The 16,018-nt window shown below is 55.4% G+C and overlaps 6 protein-coding genes across 6 annotated transcripts, besides 7 other annotated features; 2 read left to right on the top strand and 4 right to left on the bottom strand.

The window, feature by feature from the left end:
- Positions 1 to 157: 157 nt before the first annotated feature.
- Positions 158 to 182: a tandem repeat.
- Positions 183 to 241: 59 nt separating this feature from the next.
- Positions 242 to 274: a tandem repeat.
- Positions 275 to 335: 61 nt separating this feature from the next.
- On the bottom strand, positions 336 to 599 carry EKO05_0000340 (uncharacterized protein; the record flags this gene model as incomplete). Its single annotated transcript, XM_038944674.1, has 1 exon — positions 336 to 599. The coding sequence occupies one exon, from the start codon at positions 597 to 599 to the stop codon at positions 336 to 338; it is 264 nt and encodes an 87-aa protein (XP_038802884.1).
- Positions 532 to 576: a tandem repeat.
- A 269-nt stretch (positions 600 to 868) lies between the features above and the next one.
- Positions 869 to 901: a tandem repeat.
- A 586-nt stretch (positions 902 to 1,487) lies between these two features.
- Positions 1,488 to 1,534: a tandem repeat.
- A 430-nt stretch (positions 1,535 to 1,964) lies between these two features.
- Positions 1,965 to 1,990: a tandem repeat.
- Positions 1,991 to 2,713: 723 nt separating this feature from the next.
- On the bottom strand, positions 2,714 to 4,927 carry EKO05_0000341 (uncharacterized protein; the record flags this gene model as incomplete). The annotated part of the gene is made up of 2 exons (XM_038936969.1): positions 2,714 to 4,441; positions 4,493 to 4,927. The coding sequence occupies 2 exons, from the start codon at positions 4,925 to 4,927 to the stop codon at positions 2,714 to 2,716; spliced, it is 2,163 nt and encodes a 720-aa protein (XP_038802885.1).
- An 860-nt stretch (positions 4,928 to 5,787) lies between these two features.
- Positions 5,788 to 5,890: a tandem repeat.
- A 67-nt stretch (positions 5,891 to 5,957) lies between these two features.
- Positions 5,958 to 7,512, top strand: EKO05_0000342 (Autophagy- protein 17; the record flags this gene model as incomplete). Its single annotated transcript, XM_038936522.1, has 2 exons — positions 5,958 to 6,278; positions 6,337 to 7,512. The coding sequence occupies 2 exons, from the start codon at positions 5,958 to 5,960 to the stop codon at positions 7,510 to 7,512; spliced, it is 1,497 nt and encodes a 498-aa protein (XP_038802886.1).
- A 1,449-nt stretch (positions 7,513 to 8,961) lies between these two features.
- On the bottom strand, positions 8,962 to 9,207 carry EKO05_0000343 (uncharacterized protein; the record flags this gene model as incomplete). The annotated part of the gene is made up of 1 exon (XM_038944675.1): positions 8,962 to 9,207. One exon carries the CDS (start codon positions 9,205 to 9,207, stop codon positions 8,962 to 8,964), a length of 246 nt encoding a protein of 81 aa, XP_038802887.1.
- A 278-nt stretch (positions 9,208 to 9,485) lies between these two features.
- Positions 9,486 to 10,349, bottom strand: EKO05_0000344 (uncharacterized protein; the record flags this gene model as incomplete). Its single annotated transcript, XM_038936977.1, has 3 exons — positions 9,486 to 9,699; positions 9,750 to 10,169; positions 10,216 to 10,349. The coding sequence occupies 3 exons, from the start codon at positions 10,347 to 10,349 to the stop codon at positions 9,486 to 9,488; spliced, it is 768 nt and encodes a 255-aa protein (XP_038802888.1).
- Positions 10,350 to 10,690: 341 nt separating this feature from the next.
- Positions 10,691 to 14,601, top strand: EKO05_0000345 (Urea carboxylase; the record flags this gene model as incomplete). The annotated part of the gene is made up of 5 exons (XM_038936590.1): positions 10,691 to 11,167; positions 11,215 to 11,923; positions 11,971 to 13,271; positions 13,324 to 14,397; positions 14,446 to 14,601. The coding sequence occupies 5 exons, from the start codon at positions 10,691 to 10,693 to the stop codon at positions 14,599 to 14,601; spliced, it is 3,717 nt and encodes a 1,238-aa protein (XP_038802889.1).
- Between the last annotated feature and the right edge of the window lie 1,417 nt (positions 14,602 to 16,018).

Consider the following 16,018-nt stretch of genomic DNA (forward strand, 5'->3'; position numbering starts at 1 on the left):
GGGTACAGGGGTCCTGCGCCTTTTCAGCGCGACGTGCAGTTCGCCTCAAGCTCGGCTCGGCTCGGCCTGACGCGCCATCAACGAAGTATCAAGCATGAGATGCGAACAACGCCAACAAGCACCCTTCGAACCGACCGACAGGATCCACAGAATCCAGTCTGCTGCTTCTTCTTCTTCTCTTCACTCAATCTCTCGTCTAACACACGATTCAAAATTTCTTCCCTTCTTCACCGCTTACACGCATCCCACGCCATCCCATCGCACGCCATCACATTACGTCTCCACCTTAAGGACTTAGCGTACACAGACACAGCGTCTCACCCACCCACAGCTCATCATCCCAACCCCGCCATGCACCGCGCGCGCAACCCTGTCTTGGGATCCGAGGGCGCGAAGCCGAGGAGCGAGAGGAGTTGGGCTTCGCGCTCGGTGCAGGGGATGTGCTGGTTTTGGATCGTGAGGGATAGGCGGCGTGCAGTCGGGTCGTGGGGGGTTGGTGATGAGTATGTGGGTGTGGGCGAGAGTGTGGGCGAGCTGAAGGTAGAGCTGCTAGAGTTGGAGCTGGAGCTGGAGGTGCGGGTAGTGGTGTAGGAAGCCATATTGAACCCGCAGTACTGAGTAGAAGCGTGATGGTACAGAGTTGGTTGACCGATAGAAACAGGGAGGTCAAGAGGTGTCGATACGAGAGAATGAAAAAAACGATTTCACAAGGATAGAATCCAAGATACAGAGACAAGTAAAGATATAAACCCCCCCTCCCACAACAAGAACAAGAACAAGTCCGTTTCAAGGATGCCAGTCGTCGCGCACCCGACCGCCCCGATGATACATGAGCGATTTACACCCCGTCACATCACCACAACCATCAGCACATGCACGTGCACATGCACCCGCCCAGCACCAAAAAGAAAAACCCCTCACCCGCACCCGCACCGCTCCCCACAACAACCAGCTTCCCCAAAAGAGCGCCTGCCCGCACAGCAAAAAACAAAAATCCCCTAACCCGCTGCACCCTGCCTCGCGGCCTCGGGAATCGCCTTGGGGCCAGGCTAGCTGGGCTTGAGGCATTTAGCCCTCGTTCTCTCCACCGGGTTTGCTACTCGCCATGTCCTGCGTGTCTGGCTTGTGGGTTCTTCGTTTCTGTACTGCCGTCCACGGAAGCGGGGGGTGGGGTGGTACAGGGTGCTAGAGGAGCTGTGTTACGTCTGGCGTGCTTTTTTTTCCCCTCCCCCTCTGTTAGTGAGGTACGGTGAGGAAGTACGCTGCTGCGCCGGTGAGTTGGATCAGGTGCTTTGGGAGAAGGGGAAAAGGTGGGTCGTGTGGGTTTTGCCTGTGGAAAGTGTGGCTGGTTGTCTGAAGCAGGGGAAGTAGGCGAGGGGAGTCTGCTGTTGGGGTTGGAATCTACTCTCGAGGCGGTAGAGTGGCGCGAGAGCTGGTTACTGCTGGGGGCTTGTTGTTTGGTCAGTGGGTTATGTAGCTGCTTAGTTTGGTATAGCATGGCATGGCATGGCATGGCGCGTTATAGTATGGGATGTGGTAGTACAGTACCGATGTACTTCAACCTGTTTATGCTTTGTAGTAGTTTAAACAAGTCCTATTAGTGGAGATCCCACAATAGCTAGCAAGTAAGCCAAACGCTATCCATGCATTGAGAAATCTCACGGCTATGAATGCGGATAGTTGGATTGGCGCCTGTATTTGTTGCAGTTATTGTTAGACTAGCGAGACAAGATGGTGTACTTTGTGGCGTCCGGGGTCTATTGGTACTAACGAACCTACAACCTACCAACTGCCTATCTACCAAAGTATTTTATATTGTTTCGAAGTTCCAGCCCTTCGTCCAGCAAGTCCTTGATTTCAGACACTTGCGTCTAACCTTCCCCACCTACGAAACCTACGCAAACTACCTGTCGCGGTGAGTGTATCTATCTCTCAACGATAACCGAGATAACGGCGAGCAAGGCGAATTGAGTTGGGTTGGGTTGAGTTGTGCAAGCAGAAGCACACCACCTCAGATAGATCCAACCAAACCTACACAACCCACCGATACAAGACCATCACAGCCCCTACTCTTATCCCCAGACAGGTGGCTAGGTACGCGACACGCATGTACAGAGCTCGACCGTACAGCAGCCCACCCAGCACCCCAGCGCAGCAACGCACGGGACAATGACACCTTCGCAGCGCCGCATGACGCCATGTGTGGATTGGAGATTGTAGACTGTGACTCGTGGGTAGAGGGAAAGGCGTGGATCCAGAAGTGCGGATCCGGGAGCGGCGATGGGAGGGGAGGGAAGAATGAGGGGATATCACATCATAGATGGTGGTGTGCTTTGCACCATAGTGTCCTCGAGCACGCCTTTTGCGTGGTTTGACGACAGGGGGGGGGGGGGGGGTTAGCTTAGTGGAGGGAAGGGGACAGCACGCCATTTCTGTTCGGTACGTTGGGAAGAAAAGGGGAAAAGAAGATAGGGAGAGAGATGCTGTATATAGATACATGACTGGATAGTGAGTGCTTGTTTGATTTGCTTGCGAAAGGGTATCTAATTGAAAACGAAATGTGCCCGCCCATGTGAATAACTAGCTAACATAGTGTTGCTTTTGGGGACGCCGCCCTCTTCATCGCCGAAATACAATATACATGGTGCAATCCTTAATAGAAAAACGCCCCGCTAAATTCGCCAATGCAGCGTGTGTGATGGACAGAGATCGCTCAAACGCTTGTAAAACAATGGATGCGCACTGTGCCGTCCTCGCCGCCGCTGACGACGCGCTCGTCACTGAGGCCCACGCACGTTACCGGGCCTGTGTGGCCGGTCAGTGTGCGCTCGTGCTTGCCGGTGCGCGGATCCCAGATCTTGATCGTCTTGTCCTCTGCGCCGCTCACGACGCGTAACGAATCGGCAGCAAGTGACCAGATGCCCTCGACGTGGCCGAAGAAGCGGTGCACGCAGCGGCCTGAGGGTACGTGCCAGAGACGGATGGTGCCGTCGAGAGAGCCGGTGAGCATGTATGAGGGTGGGCTGGGCCGTGATGGGTCGTTGGGGAAGATGGCCTCTTCTTGTATTGCAGAGAATGATGGCGGGGCTGTCTCGTTGTCTGAGGGGGGCTGGGAAGCTGTGTCGGAGGCGTCGGCATCGGCGGTGGCGTTGAAGTCGTCCTCGTCAATCTCAAAGTCGTGCGGCAGGGGCAGAACCTGCTGCACCTGGCCGACGTGGCCTTCGTACGTCTTGATGCACTGGTGCGTGTCGAGATCCCACAGCTTGACCGTCATGTCGTCGGATGCCGAGAACAGGGTGCGCGAGGCCAGGTCGATCTTGACCGAGTTGACCCAGTCAGTGTGGCCGCGTAGTGTGACGCGTTGGTAGTTGTTGAAGTCGTGCACCATGATGGTGTGGTCTGACGATCCTGATGCAAGCAGCTTGTCCGCCATGTGGAGACCAATGACGCCGTCGGTGTGGCCGCCCAACGTCCTGATCAGTTCTCCGGTCCTCCAGTTCCACACCTTGATGGTGCGGTCCAGACTGCCTGTGATGAGCTTGGAGTCGTCAAACTGCAGACAGCGGATGCCGGCAGAGTGTCCGGTGAGGGTTCGGATTTCTTTTCCGGTCTTGATGTCCCACACCTTGATCGTGGCATCGTAGGATCCGGTCATCAGGATGCGGTCGTCGAACTGCAACGACATGATGCCGTTGGTGTGTCCCTTGAGGATGTTGACGGAGCAGCGTCCGTACTTCCAGTTGGTGCCGACCTTGAAGCGGTCCTTGTACACGTCCTTCCACGGCCGCTTCTTGGGCTGGTCAAAGTACGAGGCCAATTGGTCACGGGCTTCGCCTTTGATGGCGACGCCGGTGCACGAGCGCTTCGACGACGACTCTGGTGAGGAGGGGTCCTCGGGAGCGGAGCGCTTGGAGCCCGTGGCGGAGTCGGACGCATCAGAGGGACGATGCACCAGGGTCGTAGGGGGAGCGGAAGTGTCGGGGGTGGGCGTGATGTTGGGTGACCACTCGTTGATGCCTCGTCCGGAAGCGCGCAGCTGGATCCTCCTCTTCTCGTGGCGCAGACGTGCTCGGTCGAGCAGGGGCAGTCCCCAGCCGCACTTTGTGCACTTTCTGTCAATGTGCTGCTCGCACATCTTGTGCCAGACCACGTCGTCGTCGGCGAGCTGTCTCCATTTCCGGCTGACCTGGGCGGCCTTGCAGAGCGAGGTGGTGTCGAGGTAGGAGAGGATCTTGAAGCCCAGCTCGTGGGGCAGTGCGCCGATGAAGTCGATCTTGATGAGGTTGCGGACGGCCGAGGAGACAAAGGAGAGCTGGGGGAAGCAGCACTGGGCGAGGATGCCCTGGAGCATGAGGTTGCGGTGTCGCGAGGGGGCGGCGGAGAAGAGAGACCAGACGTTGGCGATGCTCTGCTGGTCGGCCTGAGACTCGCGGCCAATGTCCTGGGACGCGTCAGTGGTGGACAGTCAGTAGCAAGAGGCGGCGATGGGTACCTGCTGCAGCTGCTCCATCGAGGGTTCGTCGGCCTGGCGTCGACACAGCAGGTCGGGGCGGTGGCGGTAGCAGTACTTTGTGTTTGCGTGGCCGGCGGGGGCGTCTGCGCTGCCGAGGGGGTTGTACTGGTGGGGGATGTGGTGGGCGAGGTAGGGGGTGATCATCTTCTCAATCTTGCGGGACTTGGAGGCCTGGGCGTGCTCCGTCTCTTCAGCTTTGTCGCCCAGCAGGTGTCGTGAGCGCTCCGAGGCGTGCTCATGGTCGTGCCCCTGCATGAGGGCGGAGTGCGGGTCGATGCAAGTAGCCAAGGCCGGGGGATCGGGGTGCTGGGTACGCCAGGACGTGCGGCGGCGTTTCGGGGGGCTTGTGGCAGGTTGCGTGCGATTGCGGTCGAGTGCGACGGTGGTGACGGTGTGGGTGGTATTTGACGCCATCTTAGCGTGGGAGCACCCCAGAGGGCGGTGCGGCCGATGAAATGTGGTGCGGGAAGCCGGCGGAGGCGCTCAGCACGATAAGGCGTGACCTGTGCGGTCGCAGGAGCGGGTGTGCGCGCGGGCGCCCGGGGAGCGCTCAATCATGGGCCGTGGTGAGCTTGTGCTGCTGTCGAGATAATCGCGTGCTATGGCGAATGCCTCCCGGCCAGGGTCCGGCTGCCAAGCAAGGCAGACCAAGGCAGAGCAAAGCACCGTGGGCGGAGACGAGCCGTGGGCGTCGGAGGTCGTGGTCGCGTGGGGTTGGCAGCAGTCTGGCGTCAATGCAGCGCGCGACAAGAAAGGGCAGGGCAGCGGCAGATGGCGGACGGCGTGCTCTTGTTATGCAAACCCGCGAGTGTTGGCTGCCATGTGGGGGTGCCAGCGTCAAGGGCCGTCGCAGTTGGGGCGATGGCCCGAATGGCGCAATATGGCGAGCCTTGCCTGATCACGCAACTGGCCATTACCCAAGAGTTTGCTAACGCCGCCGAGATGCCCCAGAACGGTGTGCACGGAGATGGGTAAGGTTGTTTTCGCCTGTCGTATGCCGTGCCTCGACCGATGCTCGTTGCTCACCAACTCCACTTTGTTCTCCCTCTTCTCTGACCCTCCGCCTCGAACGAGGACAGGGCAAAGAAGAGGACCCAGAGGACCCAGACACGTGCCAGAGGACCCTGCCCGGCTGTCATGCAGCTAGCCACAAGCGGCAAGCGCCACAGTGGAATGTTGGGGTAGCACCGGAACTGCCTCGTACATCCGCGGGAGCTCCAGCTTCAGTACCGCAGCACTGGGTGGGCACCTCTGCAATATCCATCCTTTGCGCCTCCTGACATCCTGACATCCTGACGGCCTGACATCCTGACGTCCTGACGGCCTGACACCCTGACACCCTGACGGCCTGACATCCTGACGTCCTGACATCCTGACGTGCAGTGCAGTGATGATGAGCCTTGATGGGTAGCTCCACAGCGACCGTCTAGCTGTCGACTCCACCATGGCCTCTCCCCGCTCACCAGCATCCTCGGCCAGCAGCGCCGGCTCGAGACAGTCCCTCGACCCAGGCCGCCATCGTCCTCAGACGCTCGAGGATCTTGTGAACCACTTCGTCGCTGCGAAGCGCGCCTTGAACTCGCAAACCGTGCTCTGGCGCGCCAACGACATCGTGACCACGGCGCGGGAGCTGCTCGAGGAGAATGCAATCCTAGCGGCAAAGAACGCCTCCATACGGAGTCTGGTAGAGCAGCAGGTAGACACCCTCGAGGCCGTCCGTCGCGGCGTAGACGTAGTAGAGGCCGAAGTCCAGGTTGAATTCAAGGTAACACTGCCGACACCTCTGCCCTTGCCCTTGCCCTTGCCCTGCTGACAGGCCCAAGCAACTGCTGCACCATGTCGACACCTCCTTCTCAGGCTTGAACTCGACCCTCGCCGTGCTGCGCGAAACGCCCATCGAGGCTGCCTTACAGCCCCCGGCCACCCCGCAGAAGCACCTCTACGACTTCATCGACAGCGCCACCGTCTCCAACCTCGAAGCCACCTTGCGAGCCTGCATCGACCGCTACAACGACGCGCTAGCCACGCTCGGCGACACCAACGATGCGTTTGATACTTCCCTCGACAACCTGCACTCCTCCATCGAGAACGTCCCAATGACCCCTGCCACCACATCAAACCCAAGCCCAATACCGACCCTCTACCACGCTCTCGAAGGACATGCCAAAGAGGCCGCGCGCGCGTTCCAAGGGCTAGTACAACACTATGACCTGTGTGTTACAGCGCTGCAACACACAGAAGGAGGATCAGCTGCTGCAACCCAAGCCACAGGAGACGCACCCTCTCAGTCAGCCGATGACTTTGCAGCCCCTCCCGAGCCCATGGGCGAGGAAGAGCGCCAAGAAATGCTGGCCGTGCTACAGAATGACGCTCAAGAGGTCGACGAGGTGGTGTCAGAGATACGAGAGCGAGGTGCAGAGATGACATTCCTCCTCAACCAGATCGAGAACCACATCAATCATCTCCGCAGCGAAGCGTCAGCCCTCTCGAGCATACTACAGATGATAGCACACGTCACTGCCGATGTCAGATCGCACTTACTAACATCGCGCTCTTTCCACGCATCCTGGCTCCACGACACACGACCTACCCTCTTGAATGGTATTGAAGAGTGGGAAAACCAGCGCGAGTTTTACGAGCGCTTCGACCTCGCCTATGCCGAGCTGCTGGTCGAGGTCTCTTCACGCCGAAGGAGACATGAAAAGGCGAAGCGAAAGGCCGAGGAAGCCCAGAAGGAGTTGGATAGATTGTTCGCCGAGGACGAGCGTGCGAGAGAACAGTTCGCACTCGCCCAGGGCGATTTCCTGCCTCTGGATATCTGGCCAGGCCTCAGAGATGCGCCGAGGCAATATGAGGTCAGGGCCGTCGCATCAGACATGCACGACGATGAGGACACGGAAGCGCAGGAAGAGACGAGAGGTCAGATCGTGAAGAGCATCCCGCAGCTCGGGAGGAATGTGGTCGAGCGAGCCTTGACGAGGGTGAAGAGGAGGATGTGAGCTCTCACCACTTCCACCGCGAAATGAGTTTCGATGATGTGAGCTCTCACCACTTCCACCGCGGAATGAGTTTCGATGATGTGAGCTCCTTCCACAATCAACGCGTTGATTCGTCCCGGTATTCGCCACACCAAAGTGACATTTCCGCCCTACCCTGTCCTGCCGTCTATCTCCTACCCATCTCCCTCCAGCTCGTCATCCAGTCATCCCCACACCACGGAATCGAAATCATAACCAGTCATCTCGGCTTCACTCGTTCGCGTTGAGGGGTAAAAAGACAACGAGTCCGAGATGATGGGGCAGTGCTGTTACTTGGAGGAACGAGTTCTACTGCGCAATGAAACTCCGGGCTGTGTGCTGGGCGGATAGTGCTCATCTGCCTTTTTAGAGAAGGAGAGGGGGGTTTGGAGGGAGTGAGTTTTTTTGTGTAGTGTTGCTTCTCAGTTACGTGGTGTACTGTGGTACGGTGGCATGGCTTGAGTCGTGCTCTGATATGTCGATTGGAAGGATAGGGGGTTTCTGGCTAGGGGATCCGCCTGTGTGTTTGAGATGGCTGGATCTTCTCTGAATAGGGGGTTGTCCGCTTGAAGATTACCTGCTAGGCAAGGGCAGTGATGATTGGAGCATCTCAGGTAGCAAGGAGTAGACCAGAGACTGTGCTTTGCGGAGGTTCTGGGGACTAAGTGAGCAAAGGGGTGGAACCGTGGAAGAAGGCTCAAAGTTACAGATTTCGACAACAGCTCGAGTGAGAAGATCTGTACGTGTGGCTATAGGCTACCGCCTCGTGAAGCAAAGTTTGTTGTTCTTCGATGAAACTATGGCTGCAGTTCTCTCCACATCGTCATGACGTTGCTAGCTCCCAGCGCCCTCGCACCCTCGTCTCCTATCCTCCTCCCCGACAAACTTCAGACTACCCAAGATCGACAGGCACCTATGCCACTGCACCGACGTTTCGCCAAGCAATCCGTTCCTGGCGGATGCTACTCCGGCGCTCTACCTCCCCATCTGCCCCCACCTGGCGCTGGCAGCCAAGCGCAGCTCTTTCCGCAAACGGCACCATCACCTTACAAACCTTGGGTATCGCTTCGCTTCGCTTCGCTTTTCTTTTGCCCCCGTGCATGTCACACTCTTCTTCTGCACATCTTGCCTCTCGTTGCACGGGCGCGACTTATTTTCTGATGTAGTGCCATGTTCAATGCTTCGGAGGAAGGTTGCCTCATGCGGAAGGACGACCGTGGGCTAGGGTGCTTCTGGTTTGGCGCGTGGACGGGTGTGGCTGCGGGTGTGTTTCGAGAAGGGTGGTGGAAGGGTGGTGGTTGTAGGTGTGGCTGCGCTGTTTCGACGTAGCGGGCACACTCGGGTTTCGAGTTCGATGCCGTTGGATGGCTCGCGGATCGTGTAGGTTTCTCGGCTCAGGCACCTCGTGCTGCTGTGCCGTGTCCAGACAACTCATTTGGATGTGGGTTTCCAGTCAAGCCAGTGGTCCGTCTCCACCTTCAGTGGTTGCTTGGTGGATCGTGTCCATTGTAGCAGCGCGTCCTTTTCTGACCTGAAGAGCGTGTCGATCGAGCGGTAGTATATCGCTTCCTCCTGGTCCATGTGTTGGTGTCCTGGCCGCATATGAGTAACGAAGAAGAGGAAAGTAACCACCACCACGACAGTCCAGATGGGTACGAAACGACGGAAGCAGAACATGTTGAGTTGCGATTTGCGTTGCGATTGACAGTGAGTGACACAGGGACTGGGGACTTCATTTATGATAGATATATATAAAATTTGCTGTCCACTTTTCTTTTAGCACGAGTCAACATCACGGATACGAGAACCACAGTTGACTGAGCTAGTCGTGATTGTGCGCTACACTACGGTCGCAACCTCGGCGCCTAAAATTAGATATCAGCTCGCTATCTCCGAACCGACCGAGCTGCAATCAACAGACAACAGCGGCGTGAGCAATACTGATTCACACCGCTCTACGACTGCGGGAAGTTCTTCTTGTTGAAATCGTCGATGATCTGGCGTGCTGCTGTCACAATTTCGACGGCGCCCGGTGAGTCTGAATGGCAGCAGAGAGAAACCGGGTGGTCGCCGAGAGGTAATTGCACTTCCTCGCCTGTCACGGCGGTCACGGTGCCATTCTCGACTTGGCTTCTAATGTGAGATTGAGCTTCTTCACGTTCCCAGGATCTGTCACCTGGTCAGCGGTCTGGGCCAATCAAGAACGTGTGCATACGTACTTCTTCTTCCGGTCGATGACCAACGTTCCGTCCTTGCTATACTTGACATCTCCGTATAGCTCCGCAACGAAGGGCAAGCCGAGCTCTTTGGCGACTTCTTCTTGTAAGGTCCCTGCTAGACCGAAAACAACAGTGCCTTTGGGTACGCCTTCGTACACTGCCCGGCAAACATCCTTGTCTCTACACATCATGCCATAGAGTGCTCCATGTGGCTTGACATGATGCAAGGGCATGCCCTCAGCGTCCAAGAAGGCCTTGAGCGCGCCCACTTGGTACCGTGTCATTGCTGTCAGCTCTTCAGGTGACATCTTGATCTCCCTCCTGCCGAACCCTTGAACGTCAGGCAGACCAGGGTGTGCGCCTACGGCGATGTTGTGCTTCTTGCACTCACGAACAGTCTGCTGCATGATCAACGGGTCGCTGAAGTCGTTAGCAAACTATCCGTTGAAGTCTTTCAGTCGCCTACCCAGCATGAAAGCCGCATGCCACATTGGCATGATCGATCAGCGGTAGCAGTAGTTCATCTGGCCCACACTTGAAGTTGCCATAACCTTCACCCAGGTCAACATTGATTTTCACAGGATGTTTGCTTGCCGGCATGGTGAATGTCTAAGACGAGAAACCATCTCATCCACTGTAACGCTATCGAGTTCGGCAAAGGCGTGGGTGGGTCCCGCGTGTCTACGAGTTGCTATCACCGGACCCCTCTTCTCAAACGCGCTTGGATGACGTCGACGCGCTCAACAGTCACCAACCACGACACTGCATCGTATCAAAATACCGCAAATGGCCTAGGAACTAACTGCATTGGCACCGCGGACCTGTCACTGCCGGCATTTGGGCTTCCATGTTATGAGACAGGGACGAGGCGGAAGCGGGCGCGGGCGCGGGGTTGATAGCCTGTGCGTATGAAGGCAGTTGCACTCATGCAAACACCCACAATGGACAAGCTGCAGACGGTGCTGATCGCTAATCGAGGAGAAATAGCCGTCCGAATCTGCAGGACAGCGAAGAAGCTTGGTGTGAAGACTATCGCAATCTATTCAGAAGCTGATGCGGCATCACAGCATGTCCGAGATGCCGACGAGGCTGTGCTCTTACCGGGAAGCAATGCGACCGCCTACACGGATGAAGATGCAATCCTTAAGATTGCGAAAGAGAAGAGCGCAGATGCTGTAATTCCCGGCTATGGCTTCCTCTCAGAGAACGCACCGTTCGCGCGACGCGTGAGCGACGCAGGTCTTGTGTGGGTGGGACCGTCACCAGAGGCAATCGAATCGTTCGGCGTGAAACACACAGCAAGAGACTTAGCAGCCAAAGCCGATGTTCCTATCGTGCCTGGTACCAAAGGCCTCGTCGAAGATGAAGAAGAGGCTGCGAAGGAGGCAGAGCGTATCAGCTTTCCTGTCATGCTGAAGGTAACTGGATTGGCATTGTTCAGTTTGAGCACTACTGACTAGAGTAGGCGACCGGAGGCGGTGGAGGGATGGGTCTCATCACATGCGACAACGTCAAAGAAATGCGGGAAGGCTTCAAGATGGTGCAATCAAGGGGGCAAACACTGTTCAAGAACCCCGGGGTCTTTATCGAAAAATACTTTCCCGCTAGCCACCACATTGAAGTTCAAGTCTTCGGCAACGGGCTCGGTCAGGCTATCCACTTTGGTGAGCGTGAGTGCTCGATCCAGAGGCGGCACCAGAAGGTTATCGAGGAGTGCCCGAGCCCCTTTGTGGAAAGACATCCTGAGCTCCGACAGAAGTTGGGCGCTGCTGCCGTTCGATTATCAGAATCGATCAAGTATGGCTCCGCTGGAACCGTTGAGTATCTAATGGACGATCAGACAGGCGACTTCTTCTTCCTCGAGATGAACACTCGTCTCCAAGTAGAGCACGGAATTACCGAACTCTGCTACAATGTTGATCTTGTAGAATTGATGCTGAGACAGGCAGATGCTCAGCTTACTGGCAAGGGCGGCCTTGACGGATCAGAGCTGAAACAAATGCAGCCGTCAAAGCCCTCTGGAGCCGCAATCGAAGCGCGTGTCTACGCCGAGAATCCTCTTAGGGACTACGCACCATCACCAGGCTTGCTGCAAAAAGTGGAATGGAAGGACGTGCCTGGCAGCCGTGTCGACACCTGGGTCTTTACAGGGTCTCGCATAACACCCAACTACGGTATGTTGCAAAAGATCGCAGACTTTACTGCTACTAATCGTGCTCAGATCCATTGATCGCAAAAGCCATGGCTCATTCGCGATCTCGAGATGAGACCATCTCACGGATGAAAGAGCTTTTGACGAACTCGGTGATCTCGGGGCCACCTACTAATCTGGAGTTCCTGGTACAAATACTGGATGACTCAAGGTTCGCTTCAGGAGAGACAATGACTACCTTCTTGAAAGATTTCGAGTTCGCACCGCACGCGATAGACGTCATATCAGCTGGTGCTTACACGCTCATCCAGGACCTTCCAGGGAGACCGACAGTTGGCAAGGGCATACCCCATTCTGGACCCATGGATCCCATGGCTTTCCAGATTGCGAATATGCTAGTTGGGAACCCTCGCGGCACAGAGGGCCTGGAGATCACGCTCAGTGGGCCTGATTTACGATTCGTGGGGCCAGCCATCGTCGCTCTGTGTGGTGCGCCAATGGAAGCGACCTTGGATGGAGATGACTTTCCAATGTGGACCAGCGTCAAGATCGGGGCTGGGCAAAGACTCAAGATTGGCAAGACCATCGCTGGAGGTTGTCGCTCATATCTCGCCATCTATGGTGGGCTGCCAGCAGTAGCTGAATACTTCGGCTCAAAGTCAACATCTCCCTTGGTTGCAATCGGTGGGTACCAAGGTCGACAACTTGCACCAGGAGATCTACTCCAAATCAAGGCAGACCTACCGAGTAAAATCGAGATTGTGGCCCTTCCAGAACGTCTTCGTCTCAGCTACAAGACTGACTGGGAGATCTCAGCGATGGTAGGGCCACACGATGAAGGGTACTTCGCGCCAGAAGACATCAAGATGATCTATGATACGAAGTGGAAGGTCTCCCACAACGCATCTCGAAGTGGAATCAGACTGGTTGGGCCGGTACCTAAATGGGCTCGAAAAGATGGTGGAGAAGGTGGAGCACATCCAAGTAACCTTGTGGAGTACGGATACCCTTTGGGCACACTGAACTGGACTGGTGATGATCCATGTATTTTCCCTGTTGACTGTCCAAACTTTGGCGGTTTCACCAGCAGTACAACAGTAATCAGGGCCGATTGGTGGAAGCTTGGGCAGTTGAAGGCCGGGAATACGCTGAAGTACGTCAGGGTCGGGCTTGAAGACGCACTGAAGAAGAGGAAGCGTAACGACAAATTCCTGGACTCAATTGAGCAGGCCGTTCAGACGCAGAGTGGGTTTCAACAGATCAGCAACCTGCAAGCTGGACATGTTGACTTTCATGAATGCAATATTGGAAAGGCGATAATCTGGGAGAGAGCTGCAACAGCCGACACACCTCAAGTACGGTATCGCCAGGTGAGTCGCTAGATATCGAACGTGGCTCTGAACTTGGACTGATGACTTTTAGGGCGGCGACGATCACCTTCTCGTTGAGTATGGCAACGAAGAGTTTGATCTCAACCATCGATGCCGTGTTACCGCGCTCGAGAAGGCGTTAAATTCTCTAGATACACCAGGAGAAGTCAAGGACAATCTCTACAACACGGTCGGCTGTTGTACAACACTTCTGATATACTACAACGGCGCTAAGTTACCTCGTACTGAGCTTGTGTCGCATCTCCAGAAGCTCGAACAAAGCTTTGGCGATCTGCGTTCAACAAAGGTGCCTACACGAATCTTCATGCTTCCCATTAGCTTCGAGTCTAAGCTCCAAGACGACGCCACTCAGCGCTACATGACCAATCAACGTCCACACGCTCCCTACCTTCCTGACAACTTATCGTTCGTTGCGAAGAACAACGCCTTCACTCCGCAACAGCTGAAAGACATCTACCTAACTGGGCAGTTCATGGCGGTCGTGGTAGGCTTCTTTTGCGGAAACACTGTATCACTTCCAGTTGATCCTCGACAACGTATGAACGCGCCGAAGATGAACCCTTCGCGCGTGTTCACGCCAGAAGGTACGGTGGGCTGGGCAGGAAGCTGTATGAGCATCTACCCAGTCGATTCGCCTGGAGGATATCAAATGACTGGCCGAACCATTCCGTGCTTTGATTATTACGCACAGAAGCCAGGCTTTGAGAAGCCTTGGATCTTTAGGGATTTCGACATCCTGACTTTCTATCAGGTCAGTGAACAGGAGCTTGACGACTTGCTTGGCAAGTTCAGAGCCGGCAAGTTCACATTCGAGTATGAGGATGTCGAATTTGACATGGCAGATCACAACAAGATGCTACAGGATAGCGCCGAGGAAGTCAAGAAGATTCGCGCAGATCAAGCTAAAGCTCAAGAGGAGATGACACGAGCTGAAAACGAGTCGTTCGAGCGTTGGCAAAGAGAGAAGGCCGAGAATCAGGTCGATGAGTCTACCATCGAAAAACTTCTCGACGATCCTAGCATCATCTCTGTTGAAGCTCCTGTAGACGCCAATGTGTGGAAAGTGGAAGTGAAGGAGGGCGAAACTGTTGGGGAAGGGAGTGTTGTAAGTACACATAAAATTTCGATTCAGAAGAACCAGCTAACGACGCAGATTGTCATCCTCGAGGCTATGAAGTTAGAAATTGCAGTCAAAACCCCTGATGCAGCAACCGCAGAGAACGCTAAGCTACGAGTAGAGAGATTGCTTGTCAAACCAGGTGACACAGTAACAGCTGGCGGGCATCTTGCCCTGCTGAAGAAGGAGTAGTGCGACCGACGATCGGTTCAAATATATCACATACTTATCATCAGTGTACATCACTTGGTCTTAATTGCATATTCTCACACACGCAGAGTCATCTCATGCGACGAACGACCATCGACATGATTTAGACTTCCTGCTGATGAATCCAGGAAGCAGAATAACTCGACCTCTCAAATCCCGACTCTCACCTTTTACAACGATCCAGACGATTCGTAGGACCATAGATGAGGTACCAATCCCATCTTCGTCGCTGACCGTTCCAAACCACCCACCTCGCGGCGTGTGCAATCAGCCAGCAATCGGGTACTGCAAAGGGTGTCGGAACATGTGGTGCTGTTCGGGAGGATGTATGTCAAACGACAAGTCTCAGCACGAAGCTCTCTGCAAAAGCTTTGATTCCTTCCAGCACCGCCCCAGATCGCAAGACGGCACATCTTACTACCGCGCTATCTACTTCCCCGTATTAGAGACATATCCTCGATTCGTATGGTTGGAGAAGCATAGCGAAGAGTCTGCTGCAAAGTCCAATACCTCCCAGATCGAACCACTAATTGGTGGGCAATACGAATCTCACATGGCCTTCGACTGCCACCGCGAGCTACGGCGGCATCTTGGACATCGGACCGAAACCCGCTGCGGAGCGCACTTTGCCCACGCCGGCTCGAACAGCAACAGGTTCTTACAGGAGCTAGTTCCTTGGCCTTGTGCAGATCGATGGGCTGGGCCGTTTCTCGCTCGTGGATTGCAGGCTGAAGGCGTGCCGATCGATCTCGACACCAGGGCATTTGCCGCCCATATTGGCTTTCCCTCACGTGGATGTGTGTGCATCATTCAGTTACATCCGAGCAAGACCTATACGTTGGAAACTGTGATGGGAGGTGGGGTTGGGCCCTCAGAGGGGCAGGGGCAGGGGCCGCAGCCTGTAGCCCAGTAAGGGGTATTGTTTTGTCAGTAATTGGCTGCTCTTGATCGTACGCTTGCAACACATCTCCAGGTTCTATTCTTTTACAGGTCTTCAGGTACTTCGTTTCGAGGTTGTTTCCGAAAGTAGTGGTCTGGTAGCGATTGAGAATAGCGAAAGTCAGGTTAGAGATAGTGTTTTCACCATTACAGAATTATGAGAAACAAGAGCACTGTCAATATGAGCTTGATTTTCAACACTGCCTGACCGTAGTTGTGGTCAGCGAGGTAAGGTGATTGGTGCCAGGGCACTGCACTAGTGCTTCAGTCCGAGAGGGAGAGGGTTGCGGTGCTTGTGAGAAATGACGAGCCTCGAACGCTGGGTGGCAGACCGTACAGTGCTGGTGATGGCGGGGCATTGCTGCTTGGAAAAGACGTGGGTGGGAAGACGGGTGTATTGAGGAGGATATAGTTGTCGCTACGTGTTTGATAATGCTGAAAAAGGAGGCTGATCGCCGGA

This window comes from Ascochyta rabiei, chromosome 1 (genome assembly GCF_004011695.2).
Source record: "Ascochyta rabiei chromosome 1, complete sequence".
NCBI lineage: Eukaryota > Fungi > Ascomycota > Dothideomycetes > Pleosporales > Didymellaceae > Ascochyta > Ascochyta rabiei.